The sequence below is a fragment of the Nansenia antarctica genome, assembly GCF_963989245.1.
Source record: "Nansenia antarctica genome assembly, chromosome: 1".
NCBI classification, from domain to species: domain Eukaryota; kingdom Metazoa; phylum Chordata; class Actinopteri; order Argentiniformes; family Microstomatidae; genus Nansenia; species Nansenia antarctica.
The window spans coordinates 57,059,584-57,080,591 of NC_137674.1; the positions used below are offsets into that span (position 1 = coordinate 57,059,584).

General features: G+C 43.0%; 1 protein-coding gene across 1 annotated transcript in view; it reads right to left on the minus strand.

The window, feature by feature from the left end:
• The window catches only part of klhl29 (kelch like family member 29), a gene marked incomplete at both ends in the record, with an annotated part of 175,692 nt that overhangs the window by 125,176 nt on the left and 29,508 nt on the right, over nt 1-21,008 (minus strand). The window contains 2 exon segments of the mRNA XM_080540434.1: nt 18-542; nt 4,834-4,981. Of these exon segments, the coding sequence (XP_080396560.1) occupies nt 18-542; nt 4,834-4,981 (673 nt within the window).

The window sequence follows — 21,008 nt, forward strand, 5'->3', positions numbered from 1 at the left end:
CCTAAAGCCTCTCTTACCTTTAGGATGTCCCGGGTCCGTGAACTCGTACTTCCCCATTCCCACCGTCCGCAGCATCTGCAGCCCATTACCACCATCCTGATTGGCAGACGCTGTGTTCTGGGCTTGGTGTGCTGACTGCCCGTTGGTCAAGGGCAGCGCGGGGGGCTGGATGAGGGCGTGAGGGGGGTGGGAGGTCAGATGGCCGTTCCCCATCACACTGTGGGGGTTCGGGTGGACCACATGGTTGCCGGGGGCTGTGTGGGGTGAGGGGGCTACAGACTGCTGGGTGGAAGGGTAGTGGGGCTGGCTGGGCATGTTGAGCACCATGGAGGGAGGTTGCTGGGAGGAGTGGGGGTTCAACTGGAAATGGGCAGTCATCAGGGGATGGTGGGGGGGCATGGGGGCCTGGATGGACGGGGTCACACCTATGATGGGCGACTGGACAGTTACACTGTGGCTAAAGGGGGGCTGGGGGAGGGCATAGCAGTGGGGCAGGAGGCTGGGCTGGCTTACTGCAGCTACTGAAGGAACCCACGGGGGACCTGGAGAGAGAGGGAAAGAAAAGGAAAGGAAGTGGAGTAGGAGGGGTAGAGAGGGAGGGCAGGGAGGGTGGGAAGGAGAGTTGGGGACAGGGAGGGAAAGAGAATACAATCAACCTTTTAGTTACAATTTAGCAAATAGTCATGAGAATAGACTGTAATGTTACTATCCACTGTGTGTATTATCAGTCTCCAGGTCAAAACAAAACCTCACCATGTAGCCTCATTGCACCTTTTAATGGTAATAACATGTATGCAACATAAAGGGATTCAATTGCCATCAAAGAGAGTACTGGGTGTTGGACATGAAGTTTGAATTTAAAAATGCATAATTTACATCATGGACAATCTCATGGGCAATCTCATCTTAAATTATAGCCTATGCTCAATTCACCTTCAGAGTTTAATATTGCTTGCCATATTGCTTCCTGCTCTATCCAACCTATAGGGAGGGGGGGGTACACTGTTTCTATCTCAAATCATGTTCTAATGTAAACTCAACAATATTTTTTTTTAATTGTTAGATTTTTTTTTTTTTTTTTTTTTTTGGGGGGGGGGGGAACTAGAAGTAAACTTCTCAGTAAATGTTAGGAAGTTGACTGAATGATGAATAACTGAATAACTCCATACATTTAACAATACATTGTTAATTAATAAAAGAAAAGCAAAGAAGACAATCAAAAGTTAATATGAAATACATGATCAAAGAGGATTCTTGGTAGAACCATTTACTGAACAATTGATTTGACTGAGTTTTGACTTCATTCAATGCGCTGATTCAATCTGATTCAAGTTGAGTCAACACAACTTACTTTATGAAGTTGAATAGACATCAGAGACATTTTACCCAAGTTACTATCCTAAGTGGACTTGACTTTAAATGTAATAAACCCAACTTGCTATCCTAAGTGGACTGAAATTGAAATGATAAGGCAGTTGAAACAACTAGGACTTTTTCTTTTACATTGTAGTATCTAAGGGATAGGTGTTCATTTGGGACTGGACAAATTAATACATTGATAAATTAATAAATAATAAGGAGAGTCACAGTGCAGATCATCAGAGAGGAGGTAACACACCAGTCCACAGGTGTCAGTGGTGCTCTGTGTTTGGTCACCAAACATGTTATTTCATGTATAATTCTTATTCTTATAATATTCTATAATACATTAAATCAGCGGGGTGCAGTACACGGCATCAATGATGAATACTATTAACCATGTGAGTGCATATATTTACCCTCACTGAGTGAGCCAGTTAGGTCTCTGCCTTGAGGCTGAATCCACAAAGCTTTGATATCGTTTGCACCTCACGGCCACATGACTACGCCGATTTCGAGAGCTGACACGGCGAACTTATGAAAACTCTGTGAGGGAGTATTTGGTATTGTGTGGTCAGCGATGCGGGAGCGTGTGTTGAAAACGAGGACGCAGAGTCACTGTATAAAAGTATCTACTAAATATAAAAAATGGAAATGTACATATCAATATGATACGTCTGTATGGTGTAAGTCATGGCTAACTACTATCTCAATGTCCACACTTGTACACGACTTAGAACGCATGGCCAATACGAAGTGCATCATACCCTGACAACGAAGATACGGCTATTTTAGCTTCTTCTTTTTTGCATGATTAAATGTTTGTATTTGATATTCGATACATGTGTACTGGTGCAAGTAGCGTAATGTGATCCGTCACTAATACCGCTTTTTTTTATTTTGGTATCTGCACAATAAAATCTGCACAATAAAAAGGCTCCACTTTACACCAGTGCTGTGATATTGTTAACTGTCGGTGGAGAATCAGAACGTAAGCAACCTACTTTTAGCATAACCAACCTACCTTTACAGAGTTTCAAGAAATACGTTATATCTAACCTTGAAAATGTCTCAAAATTTGACTTTCAATCAAAACATTGAGTGATAAAACAATGGAAGACCAATGTCTTAGCTTAAAGGACCTACCAGTCAAAAGTTTGGACACATCTTCTCATTCAATGGTTTTTCTTTATGTATATTATTTTACTTGAATACGCGATTCCATGTGGCCAGAGATTATTTTGTGTGACGGTGTGAAAACGCTTGTGAGGCTAGAGATCAAATTGGTTCCGAAATTACATTTCATCATCATGGAGCCTGGACCTAAGAGTGCCATGGGTGTGAAGATCAGCACCAGGGAGAGGGGGCTCATAACCAATCTGATTAATCTCAGAAGTTATGCAGCCTTGGACCTGTACCCTCCCTACCTCCCTGCAGCCTTCCACGGGCCCTGCTACAAAAATAGCCTGATACTCCAGAGAGGGGCGGAAAGGCTAAAATCATGACACGCAAAAGAAAAGAAAAATATTAAAAACACATTATTCATGACACTGGCCCTCCATGCATCGTAGTCTATGAAGAAAAGGAAGAGCTGGTGGGAACAGAGCAGAATGTCTTAAAGGGAGTGCAAGGGGCATTTTACACTTGCATAATTCACATCAAACCTTCAGCTAATCATCTCAAGGGTTGCACTTAATTTCCTCTGTTTTCAGCTCAAGCAGAAACTGGATTAAATCACTTGGAGAGAGAAAATCGAATATTATACTAATTCCAAATCTTGTAGTTTGGTTATGATAAGTTTTAACAGGGTGACCTCTTTTGGTAGCACTGATTACAATTTGATACATACAGTATCTATCTCTATCTTGTGTGTGAGAGAGATCCTGTACATTTCTGAACTACAATCTGTTTTTTTACAAAAATATATATAATTAAGTACAAGATGGAGCTCATTAGGCCGGGCCAACATGCACTCATATTTATAGGCCTCTGCAGCAAAGATAATGAAAGGTTTAAGAAGGGAAAAGTAATTGCATTAACATTAAATGGATCCTAGTCCTGATTAATCTCTTGTACCCCGTTATTAAAATATATGAGGATGAAATATTGGTCGTTTTTTAAGTGCTCCTTCATCCTTTTAAAGAATTATATTTCAATGTATTGAATTGCTCAATCAACCCTTAATTAATACCATATAGTATTTATGAATTTAAATCAAATTGCAAATAAGGTAAATCTTAGGCAACGCTTAAAAAAATTGCTATTTTTTTCATTGTGCAAAAGCTAAAGTTTACTTTCAAACTGAAACATCTTTAAACAATCCCTGCTGTAGACTTTCCATTAAAACTGTTGATTATTTCTGCCACAATTGTGGAGAAGTTTCTCCTGCCTCAGTTCGGTGACGCCAGTAGCAGTTTGGTATAGCACACACACGCGTCAATATGCCACACAATGCTTGATTTGAGTGTCATATGCAACAACATGCTGGGTGGGTGACATCTCACTCTCATCTCACTCTGCTTTAGGCTGGGGGGTAGTGAGCCAAGCTTGTGCAGGACAGAGACAATGCTAATACCACAGGCCTTCACGGGCCATTCATACCGACACAGCAGGGTCCCTGAGGAACGCACCAGGGGGAAGGAGAACACAGAACACTGCTCTGAACACCCACCTCGGCTGGCACGAGACAATACAAAAACTGGCCACAATGGTGAGATGGAGAAACTGGTCACGTTAAGGCATAGATTTCCTTTTCCAGGCAGTCTCAGACCAAACAAGAGCATTAGACTGTGACTACTACTTGCTGTAGATATTACTGTATCTCACTGTATGATCGCTGTCTTTCAGCTGACGGCTTAATTATTAGTCAACTACTCTAATTACATTTTTATTGAGACGGGAGATAATTAATGTAGTTATCAACTAAGAGCTACAGTACTCTGCATTGTGTCTAGAATAGCCTGCTTGCCAAGGAAGCTTGCTGCATTCACAGGGTTGCCACCTCGTTGCTGCAATATAGATGTGTTGAGCGAAGTGCAAGTGCTGCTGTGCCAGTATTATTCTTAAATTAGACACATTTGCAATGAGCAGGAGGCAGAGGCCAGCAGAGCAATGAAGGGAAATTGACTGCTCAAGGGCACAGCCATTCTGGGTGAGTTCATTACAATGGTAGGAAAACTTGCTTAACCCATTACTGTCATTCTCAGTACTACTGTATGGCTCTTCACTCCTGACAGGTTTTCAAGTGGGAGGTATGGCCTTAATAAGAGTGACACTGAAATTAGACTGTGTCAAGATCCATTAGAGGACTTTGGCAGTTAAGGGGAGACATTTTGTAAAAAAAAAACGATCGTGTGAAATATGAACTCCTGTTCGATCAATTTACAATCTGCATAGAATATGCAAATAATGTGTGAGTGAGTGTGCTAACGTGTGTGTGTGTGTGTGTGTGTGTGTGTGTGTGTGTATTAGTACCTGTAGGCTCGCTGTCCCGGTGCTGCTTAGTGGGTGGTTCGTCTGTCTCCCAGGGTGTGAGCTGGTTGATTGGCGTCTGTCCCCACCGCACCCCTGGAGCCAGCAGCAGACCTGGGGCCTGGCTCTCTCCTGGAGACAACCCTGATACCTGCAACACACACAAGAGACAAATACATCAATATAGATAACCACGTAACCAAACCAGATCATTTACACACAGACACACACACACACACACACACACACACACACACACACACACACACACACACACAGACACACAGACACACAGTCACACAGACACACACACACACACACACACACACACAGACACTCACACTCACACTCACACTCACATTCACACTCACATTCACACACATAAACATATTTTAGAGGGATGAACCTTCGAACCAAGCAACTCTATCAAATGGAGTCTAGCCAAATAATCCTCTCCACCTGTCAGAGTGTGACCCTAGTGTACCAGCATGCAAACCTCTCTCAGTCTCTATGTACTGTACCACACTGGATACAGGAAACTCTACTGGGATTCAATGCATGTTCAAGGATACCGCTATTGGCCATTGGCACTAAGGTCAGGGACAAGTCCTAACATGATTCACTCACTGCCCTAAACATAAAGTACCACTGCTGTAATGTCCTCTGGTCAAGTGCCTGGGCCGCCGGAGAGCAAGGTGAGTCATAATGGATGAGAATTAGTGGGCGAAGCCGACTCTAGTCACAGTTATTTTTTCTGAGTGGGGCAGTCACACTTGTATTTTTCTTTTTATTGATAGAGACAGTATAGATTATGACAGGAAGGATGGGTGAGAGAGAGAGAGAAGGGATGACAAGCAGGACATGTCCGCGGCCGGAATCGAACCGGGAACCCTGCAGTTACATGGTCGACGTGTGGTCGACGCCCCGACTTTAGTCACATTCTAATATTCAGTAAAGACCAGAATCAAAAATGACTTCTTAACAACGTCTTGAAGAGCTCTTGACCTTATTACACAAGCCCACACACCTATTTAACTAACTAACCACATGGTTAGTGTAGGAAGTGAAGGCTCAATCAAATACAATTAGACAAATGTGCCCACTACTCAGAATCAAAGTGTACTAAAAGTACAAAAAAGTACAAAAAGTACAACGTCTACTGTAAGCCTTTAACTGTTTTCATCAAAATGGAATGGAGGAATGCTGAGGGGAAAAGAAAGCAGGACTTTGGAGGTGTCAATGCACAGACCTGGCCTAAATCCACCTCCAACAAACAAAACTTTGAGCAACCTAAAGCCAGCGCTGCACCAGGCATCCAATATTTTTCTCCTTTCTTTTTTGTCCTTGTACCACAATGAGAAATGTTATCAGACCACCACAGCCTGATGAAAACACAGGGTCAATCACCATTGGACCCCTTCAGCAATATTCCCCTGGTCCATATCTCCAGTCAGGCCGCAGGGGGTTTAAGGCCCAGGGTACAGAGGGGAGAGAGGAGCCCTGATTCCACAGCTCACCTTAGCCTGCCTTCTGAGTTAATAGAAAAGACCTGGTCACCCCCCCTCCCCTGCTACCTCTCTGACCCCTTCCTCACTTCCATTATCCTCCCTGACCCACTACTCCACTCCATCAACCCACCCGTCATGCATTTCAACAGCCACCATCGACGAGCCTTCACTTCCCCGCTACGACCGCAACCCTCATCTGACTTGACTGCGCGGATCGAAAACATTCTGGCTCAATATGACTTCATTTGCAGGTTTACATATCTGATCGATTCCCATCTGACACATTTCCTCCCTTCTTAAAGACAGGTTTATCACCGCTTTACACCAGAGGTGTCGAGAGGAGTGGGGGGGGACTCTGCCGGAGCATCACTGATTCTATTGACGCTTTGCTTCATCTAAGGCATGTACTGTAATAATAGCAGAACACTTCAATAAGCATCGTACACTTGATAAATGACTTCTCAAAGGAATCTGACAGCACCCGTATCAGTTCGAAGGCAGGCAAAGAGAAGCAAAAGAGTAGACAGTCTGCACAATGGACTGAACCATGAACAACTCGTAACTCTTCCTGAGTTTCGGGAGCCTGTCCAGTTCAGAGAAAAGAGAAAAGTGATATAGTTTTTAGATGGAGAAAAAAAAAAGCTTAGATCTTAATGCCTCTGAGCTGGAAGCACCCAGAGGTAAAGCATTGGCCATTTTTCAGACAGAGAAGTGTTGCTTTGAGTTTCCCTTTCGCTCTAATGAGAGCCCCTGCCTGAACCATTACTGTATTGCACTCCTTCAATGCTCTACCTCTCCCATTGTTAAAGCCTCAATACCACCCTTACTTTTCCTTGCGCTTTCAACCCTCCTCCTTAATACTAGAGTACTGTTGTTTCACTCAAAATAATGCTGCTCATTTATTCATTTATTTGTCTCCATGATAGACGATGCTTGAGTCATTGTTGAACTGTGCTGGCTTTGAAACACATGAACGACAGGGGGTGACTACCATCACAAAAGCGCATGCACGCACGCACACACGCACGCATGCAAACACACACACTCATTTACACACAAGCTGTGCGATATCAGAAATTATGTTTATTAAGAAGGCAGAATGCTGCAGGTTGTAAATATTTGACATTTTCTAAATGTTTTATGTTGTCTCTCTTTGGTTTGCTAGTCCCCTCCTCCCTGGCCACCCATTATCGCCGAGTGGCAGATGGTTTTCCTCTGACTCAACAAAAACAGAGATGGAGATGGAAAGCAGGGAGGAAAAAGAGGAGAGGAGGGAAGAGGGGATGAGAGTGGAAGGAGGGAAGCAGAATACTGTAGCCAAATAATATATTTGGGGGTGCCAAGTTGCTCCCTATGATGAAATGCTGTTTGTTGTTTGGATGTCCAGGGATTTTCCTGTAGTAAAAGCTTTGTGCATGGAAGGCACGCCGTACACATTTACAACCCAGTGAGGCACACACGCAGACACACAGGCAGACAGACACACACACACACACACACACGCACACACAGACACGCAGACATGTGCATGCAAGCAAACACACACATTTACACACAAGCCGTGCGATATCAGAAAGTATGTTTATTAAGAGGGCAGAATGCTGCAGGTGGGCAGGTAGTAAAGCATTTGACATTTTCTTCCTTTTTTATGTTGTCTCTCTCTGGTTTGCTAGTCCCCTCCTCCCTGGCCACCCATTATCGCCGAGTGGCAGAAGGTTTTCCTCTGACTCAACAAAAACGGAGCTGGAGACGGAAAGCAGGGAGGAAAAGGAGGAGAAGAGGGAAGAGGGGATGAGAGGGGAAGGAGGGAAGCAGAAAACTGTAGCCAAATAATATCTTTGGGGGTGACTAGTTGAACATTAGGTAATTGCTTGTCAAACCACCCAGAGCATCCTTTGACCGGGTTTAGAGTAATGATGCTGGTAGTCTGTGAAACAACAGCATGATGTACTGTTTTTACCAACCCACTGAGACTTCCTGCATCGGAATAGAAGGTCTGCTATTGCCTGAAGCCCCAAGAGAACTACCGTATATGGAAGAACAGAAGGCAGAAACAGTGCCATAGGGTTCATCCTCTGCACCACGTGATCTACAAACATGACGAACATGTTGTACAATCTATGCTATGAATAGAGTAATGTTCCTGAGCAGGTGAATAGAACACACACAGACAAACACACACACACACACACACACACACACACACACACACACAGAGCTTCGAACACAGTCATCAATGTGAATTAGCAGGATGGTGACGGTAGCGCTAGCAGGCCAACCTATTGTAAAATACATGTTGCTATGGTTCAAATATTCAGAGCTGGGATGCGGAGCCCCTCTCTTCCCTGCTTGACTCCCTCTTTTACATAATATGTAACAATATTACAATAATATTGTACATGCATGCACACGCACACACACACGCACACACCCACACAAAAGGCTGCAGCCAATGTATACCTGTATTCAAGGAAAACCAAACTGATCTTTCCCATGTAATGACAATGATTACAACTGTACACCTGGTGCATAATTGGGATCTATGTTAGAATCCATTGTAAAGGTTTCTTGACTCTGCTGCACCTGGAATGTCTAACAATACAGTAGTACAAGCATGCAAATCCAGTGTCTAGTCCTTGAATGTTACGAAACAGAATGAGACCGCTAGGTCCTCCATTTTAAAATAACCACACAGACATGTCTGAATACTTTTGTACAACAGAGAGAATCAGACAGACACAAGCCTGAGCACATTCTGCTCATCAGACAGACATTACTGAGGAGACTCGGTTATCATGACAGACTCTTCTATTCTCTCAGACGTTGTCAGTGTAGACAAGTGTGTTCTTCACTGTCTAGCGCCCGATGGCTGACTGCACTACTGTGTGTCTACCGAAGACCAACATCATTGGCTGCCACCCCCCTAAAAACACACTGCTTTTATTGCCTGGAGTCAGCCCTGGTCTCCTGATCCAAACAAACAATGACGGTTTGCTCATGACTTTGTGTTTGCGTTCATGCTTTGTTGGACCTCTAGTCTGAAAGATATGGCTCTATATCTCTTCAATCTTCTAATAAAACATATGAGAGTAGAGGGATTTACACCTGAAACAGGAACACCCACAATATCGACATTTCACAGATCCCCTCTCACACAAAAGGCAGGGAACTGGGTATGCTGTATGCAGGCCTGTGTACAAAGCTAGCATCCAGTTGTTAGATGGCCACTAGTTTCCCCAGAGAAATCAGTTCATTACTTGACTTAGAGAGAGAAAGAGAGAGAGCCCGGGTATGTCTATAACACTCCAGTCCCTATGGTGCCAGCAACTTTACAGGGCACACTAATCAAATCAACAAACTGCTGTGAGATTTAATAACAGGTCCAGGGGAAATGAGAAAGCGAGGAAGGGAGAGTAAAGAGAGAGAGAGATAGAGAGAGTAAAACAAGAGAGAAAGAAAGAAGGAGAGAGGGGACTAAGGCAGAAGGAGAATGCACACACAGGTCAGCAGCAATGCCATTATGAAAAGCTAATCTCACAAAATGTCATTAGCAGAACTGCCAGACACAAAGAGATAGTGATGCGCAGGGTGTAGGGCTTGTGCTACATCCATTTATTATGTTCTGCCTTTTAAGGTTCTGTGTTCGACTGGTGACACGGCTCTTTATAGACAGGGAGGAAATAACTAGCCAGAGGCAAGTGGCATGTTCATCGTTCTGTAATGTAGTTTGGATGGCATGGTAATCGAGCTAGGGCATTGATGTGTTTTTTTTTCCTTTTTTTTCTGACATGTTTATCAATTAATGAATGGGCAAGTGGACAGACAAAAACATGCTGCCAGGTTCCTTGTGGCACAATTTGTAGCAGCCATTATTGTTCAATTTAAATGCATCCGAGAAACGGGCTTGCCTGACACCTACACAATCAGCCCCTCTATCTCTGGGGAGATCTGTGTACACAAATCTAATCACAATCAACATTTCAATAACAACGGCTGGCTGCTACGCCTAGCGATATTGTATACCGCAAAAATAATATCACATTGTAATTCCACACCCTAAACAAATCATGGAGCAGTAGGTGCAGGAAGGGAAATACAATTTAACACCGGTAGAATAGCTTTTTCTTCCCTTTGGCCAGGCACGGAGACAGAGAGAATATGGCTGAAATGTGAAAAGTGATGGAAGGAACGCTTTGTGCCAGAGAGAGAGAGTGAGAGAGAGAGAGAGTGAGAGAGAGAGAGTGAGAGAGAGAGAGAGAGAGAGAGAGAGAGAGAGAGAGAGAGAGAGAGAGAGAGAGCGGGTGGGGAGAGATTGAGAAGCAGAGGGAGAAAGACCCATCCATCATGCAGCCTTGTATCATTTCCTTTGACACATCATTTTCAGCTACTCTAAAGGAAAAAACTCAACCCTTTTCCTGGTTCTCTGACTAGAGCGTGGACCAACCATGGAGCGCTGACCCACGACCAACACAAACGCTACGAAAAAAAAGAAAACCTCCTCCACATCTCCTTTCTGTTTAACATTATTCACCTACACAAACACACACACAGTCATCTCTCTATGAAAACAACGTGACACCTAAATGTGTGGTGGATTTGTTCTGGATTTGGATCTTAATGGTGTTGAATGGTGGAGCCGAAGCATAGAGGTGCTGTGTCAAATCTATTATACTGTAGCAAAGCAGAACATCTCACCAGTAAACAAAGAGAGTATTTCGCCATTTTGGAAGCCATTTTAAATGCAGTAGTGTTTGTCATGGCGAACAGCGCTATGCCATGGACATGCAAGGAATTCTGCATGTTGCAAGGGAATTTTTTCCTGGCTACATAGTATACAGGTTTTTTACTTTTGCCTGCTCGCGGCTCTGTCAGTATTGATTGATTGATTGACTGATTGACTGAACATTTTCATTGTGTGAAGCGCATTGAGTTGCATCTTGTAAGAAATGCGCTATACAAATAAAATTTGATTGATTTGATTTGATTTAGCAAAGCAGAACATCTCACCAGTAAACAAAGAGAGTATTTCGCCATTTTGGAAGCCATTTTAAATGCAGTAGTGTTTGTCATGGCGAACAGCGCTATGCCATGGACATGCAAGGAATTCGATATGACAGATGCGCAAAGTGTATAGAATGAAATGTGTCTATAACAGAGAATTACGATGGAATTCACAAATGTCCTCGAACTTTAAAGCAGTAGTTAGCAGCACCTTACAGTATGGTATTCCAATGGATACATGTACAGTATATTTCTAAAACTCTCTCAAAGGGAGTGTGGTAGAAAGCTATGAATAAATGATAACTGATTTGATTTGTTGATTCAACAATTGGGATTTACAATGTCCATGTGAATTCATAATGGATCCAGTTCTAAGGACTGGGGAAGTATCTAAATGCATGGTTTTGTTAGAAGTCCTCCAAGCCCCTGCTCCTTGTTAAACACAGCACAGCTACCTTCTGTACCAACACTTAACAGTGACCCCCAATAGGGAACAAAACTTGACAGACAAATAAATATGAAACCACAGGTAAACAAAATCCTTACGGAGATATTCATACACAATTGTGGAGGAACAAAGACTCTTAATTTCCAGCCCCAGGCAAACAACTGAAGGGGAACGGACTTCACTTCCATTGAAATTCCGGCTAAGACATGTGTGACAGCTCGCCGCTCCCGGCTCGGCGCACACGTTCCAGAAAACAGGAGCATGGTCGCACGGCGAGGCCGACAGGCTTCAGTGAAGGGCCAAGGCCGGAAACCCTGCCTAATATCCCATGAGTGCGCCACGCTGTGAGGAGGCAATGGTGGCGGCCATGGCTCCCCGGAGTGTGATTGGTGATTGGACAGAGGGACTGACGAGACGTCCCTGTGTCATAAGAACACCTCCCAGAAGGCAGAGCAGGGGACCATTCTGTCCACCGTCGTCCCCTCACTGGGCCAAAGAGAGACACAAGGCACCGCGAGGCCTCGACCTCGACTGATGTGTGGCGAGTGTTTCGGGAACAAAATGTCTGCCGCCTGTCACAGTAGCCAACACGTAGCAGCCCCAGGGGCGACTATGTGTTTCTGCTCGAGTACATAGCAACACAGAAGGACGTCTGGCCCTGTGTGCACACACATAAAACCTGTGTGTCAACTATACGTAGCAGTCACTACACAGCAGTCACTGACATGCCAGACAGGTTCTGGGATAATAATTACCTTTCACTTGCCCTTATACAGAGCAACTGCCATGTAGTAACAATGTAATCACTATAAGAATAATAACACTGGTAAGATGTTATTACACAGTGATTTCGGTAATTGCTTTGTAATTACATGATAACGGACAGAGTTTGTAATTTTCTGGGGTTATCACACAAGTGGACCAAGGACACGTGTTGACTATGGTGACCATAAGGCACTCTTTCCTTATGGATGGGTGGGTAGGTATTATCTTAATTGAGTCTTTAATGGCTACAGTTTAATCAGTCTGCATGACATTAATTTCAATAACTAATTCAATGGCATTAATAAAAAGGGTGCCATGGCAGTTTGAAATCGCATTCAATCTACAAGCCATTTCAAACCCTTTCCCCTGTTCAAAGCAGTCTGCACAGCTGGTGGTAACAATGCAAAGTCCCTCAACCGCTCACAATAGAGAGTATTCATTATGGTAACTACAAAGGGAAGTTTAATCAAGCGAATACATTTTTGGGGAGTCGTGACTGAATCGCAGATTACAAATCAGTGTTAAAAATAAGCATGCAGCTTAGTGGTTACAAGACGTAGACAAAATAACGTTTGGATCTTAAATATTTTTCTCTCTGTGTCCCTGGTACAGCAGTAGAGAGTTAGGGAAAGATCAGGGCAAAGAGAGGTGTTCTTTGTTCGATAATGACCAGTTGGATAAGGCTGGGAGAAAACAGTTAACAACTAGACTAGCAGGGAAAAGGTCTGCAGTTCTACTTTTGACACTCAGTAGGCTGCATGCCCCTTGCAATAGGCGTCAGATGAAATGTGGCTGGCTTAACTGGTGGCTGGACTAATCAACAAATACAATGAAAAAAAAGTAATTTTCCAGTCAGAGAGTAGGCATGAAAGTGCCATCCTGAGTACCTACAGTACAGTACCAATCCTTATAAGACTTCTAAAAATAATATACAGCATATAGCTTTATAGCACAGCACTCTCAAATCAAAGTCCTGAGGGACTGCATAGAGGGTGTGTTGCATTTCACTGCAGGCCACAAACATTTATATTCCATCTCTTTTCTTTTTCAAACTACTCAGTCTTGCTGACCCAACAACAGACCTCAGAAATAGGGACTGGCGCCTGGAAATAACAGAGACAGACATCACAGCTTTACTAAAATGACGTTTGACACCCTTGATACACATGTTGTGTCCATTTCCTAAGATACTGTGCTGTTTCACCTGCAGTTCAGTCTGCGATTTTATTAGCCAAAGAGAAGAATCCACACCCTGCAACACCATCTGTCTTCATCAGGTGTCCTCCTCAGGTCTCAGTCTGTGAGTTCCAGTGCTGCTTCTCCCCTGGGTTAGAGAGGGGGCTGAAAGGCTGGTTTTATCCCAGAAGATGAAGTGGTCAGCAGCTCAGCGATGGGGGGGAGTGCCAGACACCCCACGGTACCAGTCCACACTCCTGCTGACACTGGGGGAATCCACACAGCACACAGCCAGAGGTAGTACACTACACACTGGAGGGACACGCTGGGATCATTACAGCTTCTTCAACAGCTTCTTCACAGAAACTGAAAAAAATAAACCTGTCCTTGGCTCACAATGATACACTGAAGTAGGTAAAAAGGTATTTGGAGAAATATTTTTACAAAGGGAGAAGCGGAGAGTTTTTGTTTCGGTGTGCCTTTCATTCACCCGGCGAATGTGGGACTCGAGATTTGGTCCAACGTTTTTCTTTTTCAAATGCTAATTTAGTTTTGTCCAGATGGCAAAACTAATTTCAGGGTCTGCATGCTATACAAAGAGTCACTATTGACAGATAAAATATAGATGTTTTTTGGGGTTGTGTTGTAATTTCCTTCCCATTCAAGCTGCCCTAAAAAAACACTTTTGTATTCCCTGGAGAAAAAAATAACAGAAACGGCACAAAAAATTGTTTTGAATGAAGCAGTCCTTTTCTGTTGAAAGAGCAGAAGGAAAATAGAGAGCACAATCTTGCAGACAGAGATTTATTCAACTACGCTACTGATTTTCTAATTCCGAGTTTCATTTTGATAGTTTCTTGACAGACCTAAATTTCCTTAATATTTGTAGTGTCTTTCAGTTGCTCACCATTTTTGCTGCCTGTGCAACATCCTCACTGAAACAAGTATATGTTTGATATCAGCAGAATACCATATTGGAATAATAGGATATGTAGAATAATCAAAATAAATCCATATCAATTTCTCAAAATATTGAGAGCGTCTTAAAAGTAAGAATCATGGAAAAATCATGAAAAAGCCTTGTTCTTGAACACAGATATCAAGGGAGTAAAATCAATGTGATGTGTGTGTGTGTGTGTGTGTGTGTGTGTGTGTGTGTGTGTGTGTGTGTGTGTGTGTGTGTGTGAATACTGTGGTTACCATAGCACACTCTCTCATCCTTTGTTTTCGGACATATTGGTGCCCCACCCTCCTCAGTCGAGGGTGCCATAGTGAAATTTAGCATAGAGGCAAAACAGAGACGTGTTGGAAATAATCATTGAAAGCATGGCAGGGATATCAAAGAAACGTTTCCCACTTGCTGGCATCCATTTGTTTTCCCATGTATCTACAAACGGCTAAAAGTCAAAGATCTGTCCGCTTTGATTTAACATCCCTCGTGACAGCAATAAAGACACTTTAAAGACACAATCAACCAAACTTTCTGATTTAAAGTCAGAGAAGCTGGCTGGGCAGAGAAACAAAGAATTACTTGGTACACCTTGGTAGCCTTACTGAAGATACTTCCTGTTTTAGAAGCCTCTAATATGCATTTTAAAGACAAAAAAAAAATCACCTTGTTTTACATGACCAAAAACAAGACGAGATGTAATGTAATTGCTTTTAGGCTTATTCATGCATTGATATTTAGAAGTTATGACAGATACAAAATGATGACTGATCAGTTGTAACTGAAAGGTAAAAAAGCACCCATTTAAATGAATTGTCCTTTAGGGGATAAATAAACAGACAAATAAACTAGATAATCTATCAATCCACTGTATCTGTCCTTACTTTGAGATTGTTATCTGTAAAATGAGAGGCACAAAGTAACATTTATACCATTGCAGAGTTCACGTTACTTTTCTTTTGTCTCTAAATCATAATTCCTTCCTTTCTTTAATTCACCTATACTCTACTCACTTTACCCTCACCACACTCTGGAGCACACACAAATCTCATGCGGTGACATACATATCACTGCCAATATTGAATATCATTATGCGGCCTGGGGTGGTCCAGTGGTTTACCACCATGCCCTACAGTGCACATTATACCCATGTTGGCATGGGTTCAAATCTGGCCCATGCCCTGCTGACATACCCTTTCTTTTTTACTTTCCTGTCTTTCTTCACTATCTCTATGTAATGTAAAATGTAATATATATATATATTATATTATATATATATTATATATATAAACTAACCCTAACCCTATAGTTTTGCTAAATGAATTTACACATTCAAGATAAAAAAAAGACATTGTCATTCTGAATGCCAGTCAGTACCTCTACGTACAGATTTCCATTACCTTATACACTCATTGAACACTTTATTAGGAACACAAAACTAATACTGGGTAGGGCCTCCAATTGCTCTCAAAATAGCCTCAATTATTTGTGGCATTGATTCCACAAGATGTTGGAAACATTCCTTTGAGATTCTGATCCATGATGACATCACGATTTTTTTTTTTTTTTTTTTTTCAGGGGCACAACGCCCAAAGGTGTTCTATTGGATTCAGATCCGGTGACTGGGAAGGCCACTGAAGAACACTGAACTCGTTGTCATGTTCATGAAACCAGTTTTAGACGACTTTTGCTTTGTGACATGGTGCATTATCATACTGGAAGTAGCCATTAGAAGATGGGAACATTGTGGTCATGAAGGGATGCACACATGGTCGACCAACTCCACCAGCACATGTCCAACCATGACCTCTTTGATATCCTTCAGTCCGGCTTCAGAACACGTCACAGCACAGAGACCGCCCTCATCAAGGTCACCAACGATCTCCTCATTGCTGCCGACGCCTGTCGCATCAGCCTACTCATCCTCCTTGACCTTTCAGCAGCCTTCAACACCATCTCCCACTCAATCCTCCTCAACCACCTAGGTCCCAGTCATCCATGGTGTTCCTCAGGGCTCTGTGCTCGGTCCACTCCTCTTCACTATCTATATGCTCCCACTCGGTCAGATCATCCGCCGCCATGAACTCAACTTTCACTGTTACGCTGATGATACTCAGCTGTACCTCAGCACCTCATCATCCACACCTTTCCACCCACAGTCACTCATTAACTGCCAAGAAATAAAATAAAAACTGGATAGAAAGAAAACAGAGCTCATGGTTGTGGCACCCCTGGCACTGCTCGAGAAGGTTGGAGATCTCGTCCTTCAGGTGGATGGCTACTCCATCTCCCCATCCCCTGAAGTCCGCAACATGGGTGTCATTCTGGATTTCACTCTCTCATTCCAGTCACATATCAAATCGATCACTAAGTCCGCCTTCTTCCACCTCAAAAACATCTCCAGACTCCAGCCATCTCTTCTCAGACTCTGTCACAGAGACCCTCATCGATGCCTTTATTTCCTCCCGCCTGGACTATTGTAATGGAGTCCTGTCCGGGTTACCAGACACTGCCCTGGACAGGCTCCAGTACGTGCATAACTCTGCTGCCAGGGTTCTCACCTGCACCGAGCCCTGGCAGCACAACACCCCCATCCTCGCCTGTCTGCACTGGCTCCCGCATCACATTTAAACTCCTCCTGCTCACCTACTCCCTCCACGGCCTGGCCCCCCAGTACCTCTTCGATCTCCTCCACCACTACACCCCATCCAGAACTCTGAGGTCCTCTAACACAGGCTTCCTCATCCAACCCAGCGCCAAACTCCCGACCTTCGGGTACAGAGCCTTCAGTGTGGCAGCCCCCACCCTCTGGAACTCTCTACCCAAGGATATCCGCGACTCCAGCCCTGGACATATTCAAAGTTGCCCTTTAAACCCACCTATTCACCATTGCATTCAACCTGTAGTAGCTGTTTCACTGTTCCTTGTTTTGTTTGTTTGTCTCTCGGGCTCTGCTCTGTTTGTCCCATTCCCTTGTAAAGCGACCTTGGGTTTGTGTAAGGCGCTATATAAATTCAAGCCATTATTATTATTATTATTATTATTATTATTATTATTATTATGGTCAGCAACAATACTCAAAAAGACTGTGGCATTCAAGCGATGATTGATTGGCATTAACGGGTCCAAAGTGTGCCAAGAAAACATTCCCCCACTATTCCACCACCTGAATGAATGAGAAGGTGTATAGGTGTTCCTAATAAGGTGTTCGGTGAGTGTATACCCTCACTGTACACTTTTGTGTGTAATCTGAGGCTGTGTCTGGCAGCGCAGCTAAGTCTGTTGTAGAATTGTGATGTTGTTAGGAGGGGAATATGCTCTATCCTACCCCCAAAGCTTAGTGAGCTGTCAGGTTTTAGTTCCTATCAGAGCCCATTGATTTCCTGTCACATATTCCGAGGAGGTGCTTTTACATCCTACTTTTACAACAGAGCTTCCCATAACAGCCTCTGATGTCAGTAACCAATGACAACACCAGACAGTCAATGTCCAGATATTGATTTGTGTTGACGTGGAGAATTGTTCTTTATTTAAATTGATCGTGGTTGAATGTGCCAAGCCTAGGTTTCATAATCTTTAAAGGAAACTATCACACTTAATGGTGGAGGAGATGCAGTGGAGCCGATATGAGCTGTCATTCAGTGACGGAGAGAGCCAGTTAATAGCACTATTACATTTGATTGCGGGAGATTCATTGGAACTGCTATTCCAAGTACCAATGCAGTTGAGAATTTCCCAGACCTGACAGTCAAATGGATTTCAGCCGTAGCATTTATCTGACCTTTACATCACTCAATTCTGCTGTCAAAAACAGTTCTATGGGGGGCTGAGTGCCTAAAATGAGTGGTTTGATGAGAGACATGCTGAGAAATATGATGAAAATGATCAATGTAATTACATTACAGCTTGTACAGAATATCAATGCTACTGGATGGATACAAATAGCGTACTGAGAGGAATTGTTGTAATAGTGACTGTGAATCCAATATTTTCGAGATAACATGTAACTACATTTAAAAACAATTTTTATTCAGATAAATACTCTCCTCAACTAGCCAAGACATCAACTCAACAAAAGCTGAAACACTTTTCCAACAATCTGCTGTGTTCTGAGAGCACAATAAATAGGTTGCAATATCCATGGAGACTCTCATAATGGAGATATACAATAAGCATGCAGAGGACATTGCTTGTGAGAATAGCCACAATCTCACGGCAACGCCCGGACATTAGCAGGAGTCATTAGGCGCATTTAAATGAGGTCGTTAGGCTGATGAAATGAGGCCGTATATTTGAGTTCGGAAACAAAGGCAGAGCCACCATTCTTCATTGTTACGCAGTCTCTTTTAAGCTGAGTACGCCATAACTCCTGACTGAGGGAGGCAAGGGCCTTTAAATATATTTTGGAGAGGCAAAAGTCAACTGTGTAAAGACTTAAAAATAACCTCTATCATTGCCAAATAAACTTTAATAGTAGCGATAACTCCCATAACAATTTAATTGCACTTACATGTGTGTGAAAGACTTGATAATACAGCCATGAAGACACAGTAATTGGACAGCAGTTTTTTTCTCCCCTCAAGTTGAAATTATTTTTGAAAGAGTTGAATTTGATGGAGGCTGAGAACAGGCCCCCTGTTACAGAACCAACAGATCTCCACCACACAGAGATGCAATAGTCTATACCCACAGACATCTATACCAGCTAAAGCCTTAAGCCGTTCTACACTCAGTCAAATCTAAAGCTAAATCCCACTCTCCCCCAGCCATGTCCAACACTCAAAGATGTCCTCCAACAGGAGCTGTCCTTATCGTACAACTCTCCCAAACAACCCAAACAGTCAACTGTTATTAATTAACCTCTCATTTAAATCGCCTGAAACCCCATCACAACAAAAACATCAGGACTTCACTATTGAATTAGCCGCATGTCTCATCTGAGAGGAGAAACAGATGGTCCAAAACCCGTTAGAGAGGACCCCAAAGGCCTGAGTTTGACGTGGGATGAGAGTGAGATGAGTGCAACTGTGATTCACTCATCATGATTCACCGTGATTCCTCCTCACCCACAGAGGACAACTGCCATTCTATGTGACAAGGCCACTGGGGAGAGAGGGAGAGGGAGAGAGAGACAGAGAGACAGAGAGACAGAGAGAGAGAGGGGGGGTCTCATTGTTTAACACACATCGTCAAAGCTGCAGAGAGTCAGGTGGTCTCGTAAGCCCAAACACAGTGAAAAATTACAACACTTTCCACATTTAGAGACAAATCCCATATTAATGCTCATCCAGGATTATGGTCTGATCAAACACTACTCTCATTAAAAAGTTTGATGGATCAGCCAGGGGTGCTACAGGCTGAGATGTGCACTAGCATTAACAATAACAACTCCTCACTGGTTAGTCATTCTTTGTGTGTTTCACAGTCTATGTTCAGTGATGTAGCCCTACTGTATACTGTGAGAATGATAAGAAAGGCCTCCAAAAGTGTCAATGCTGTTATGGATCTTATGCTGAAGATCATTAATTATTAATTGAAGTATCATCGCAACCTTAGTACATAAATAATTACGATGTTCATGAATTTGACCCTGTTATTATTGATATTTTTCCCAGTATTTTTGTCCAGTTCTGTAGCCGCTGGTAGCACCATTGAAATGTATGGTAAACAGCCCTTAAATTAGGTCTCTGGCCTTCCAGCTTAGTTATCTGCAATGATCAGAAGTGTGTGCTGCTTGAAAAGATCAATTTTCCCGTTGGCACATCATTTAACATGTCTGATTTAGCAAGGAAATATGCAGGTCACACATCCTGAGAGCTCTGGTCGCATTTTTACCTCATGTAATACAATTCAAAATTGTTTGAATAAAAACAACTGATACATTTATTTTTTTCTGTATGTTATCATGTGATAAATATTAATGTCTTCTCTTTGAATGGAATAAATCAAAAGTCGGAGCCTAAAGCGGAGAAGGAAAAATAAACATTCAGAGGTAATGATACCTCCACCTCCACTGTAAATTGTTGAAGGGCACCTGATTTGTTTTGGAGAGACAGAAACAAATGGAGGATGGTTGTCAACACAGCTACCATAAACTGGGAAAGCCAAGCACAGTTGATGGTGTCCTCACTAAAGCCCCTTTCACACATAGTTCCCTGTAAATTGCATGGAATCCCAACCCGGGTCTGCCAGTGATTTTCGGGATGCGCGATCTACTTGAATCATGCATTCAACTGGATGCAGAACTGGAACGAGACAGGCGTGTGAAACTGCCATATACAATATATGCCATATATCATACCTCAATATATGCCATATATCATACCTCCGT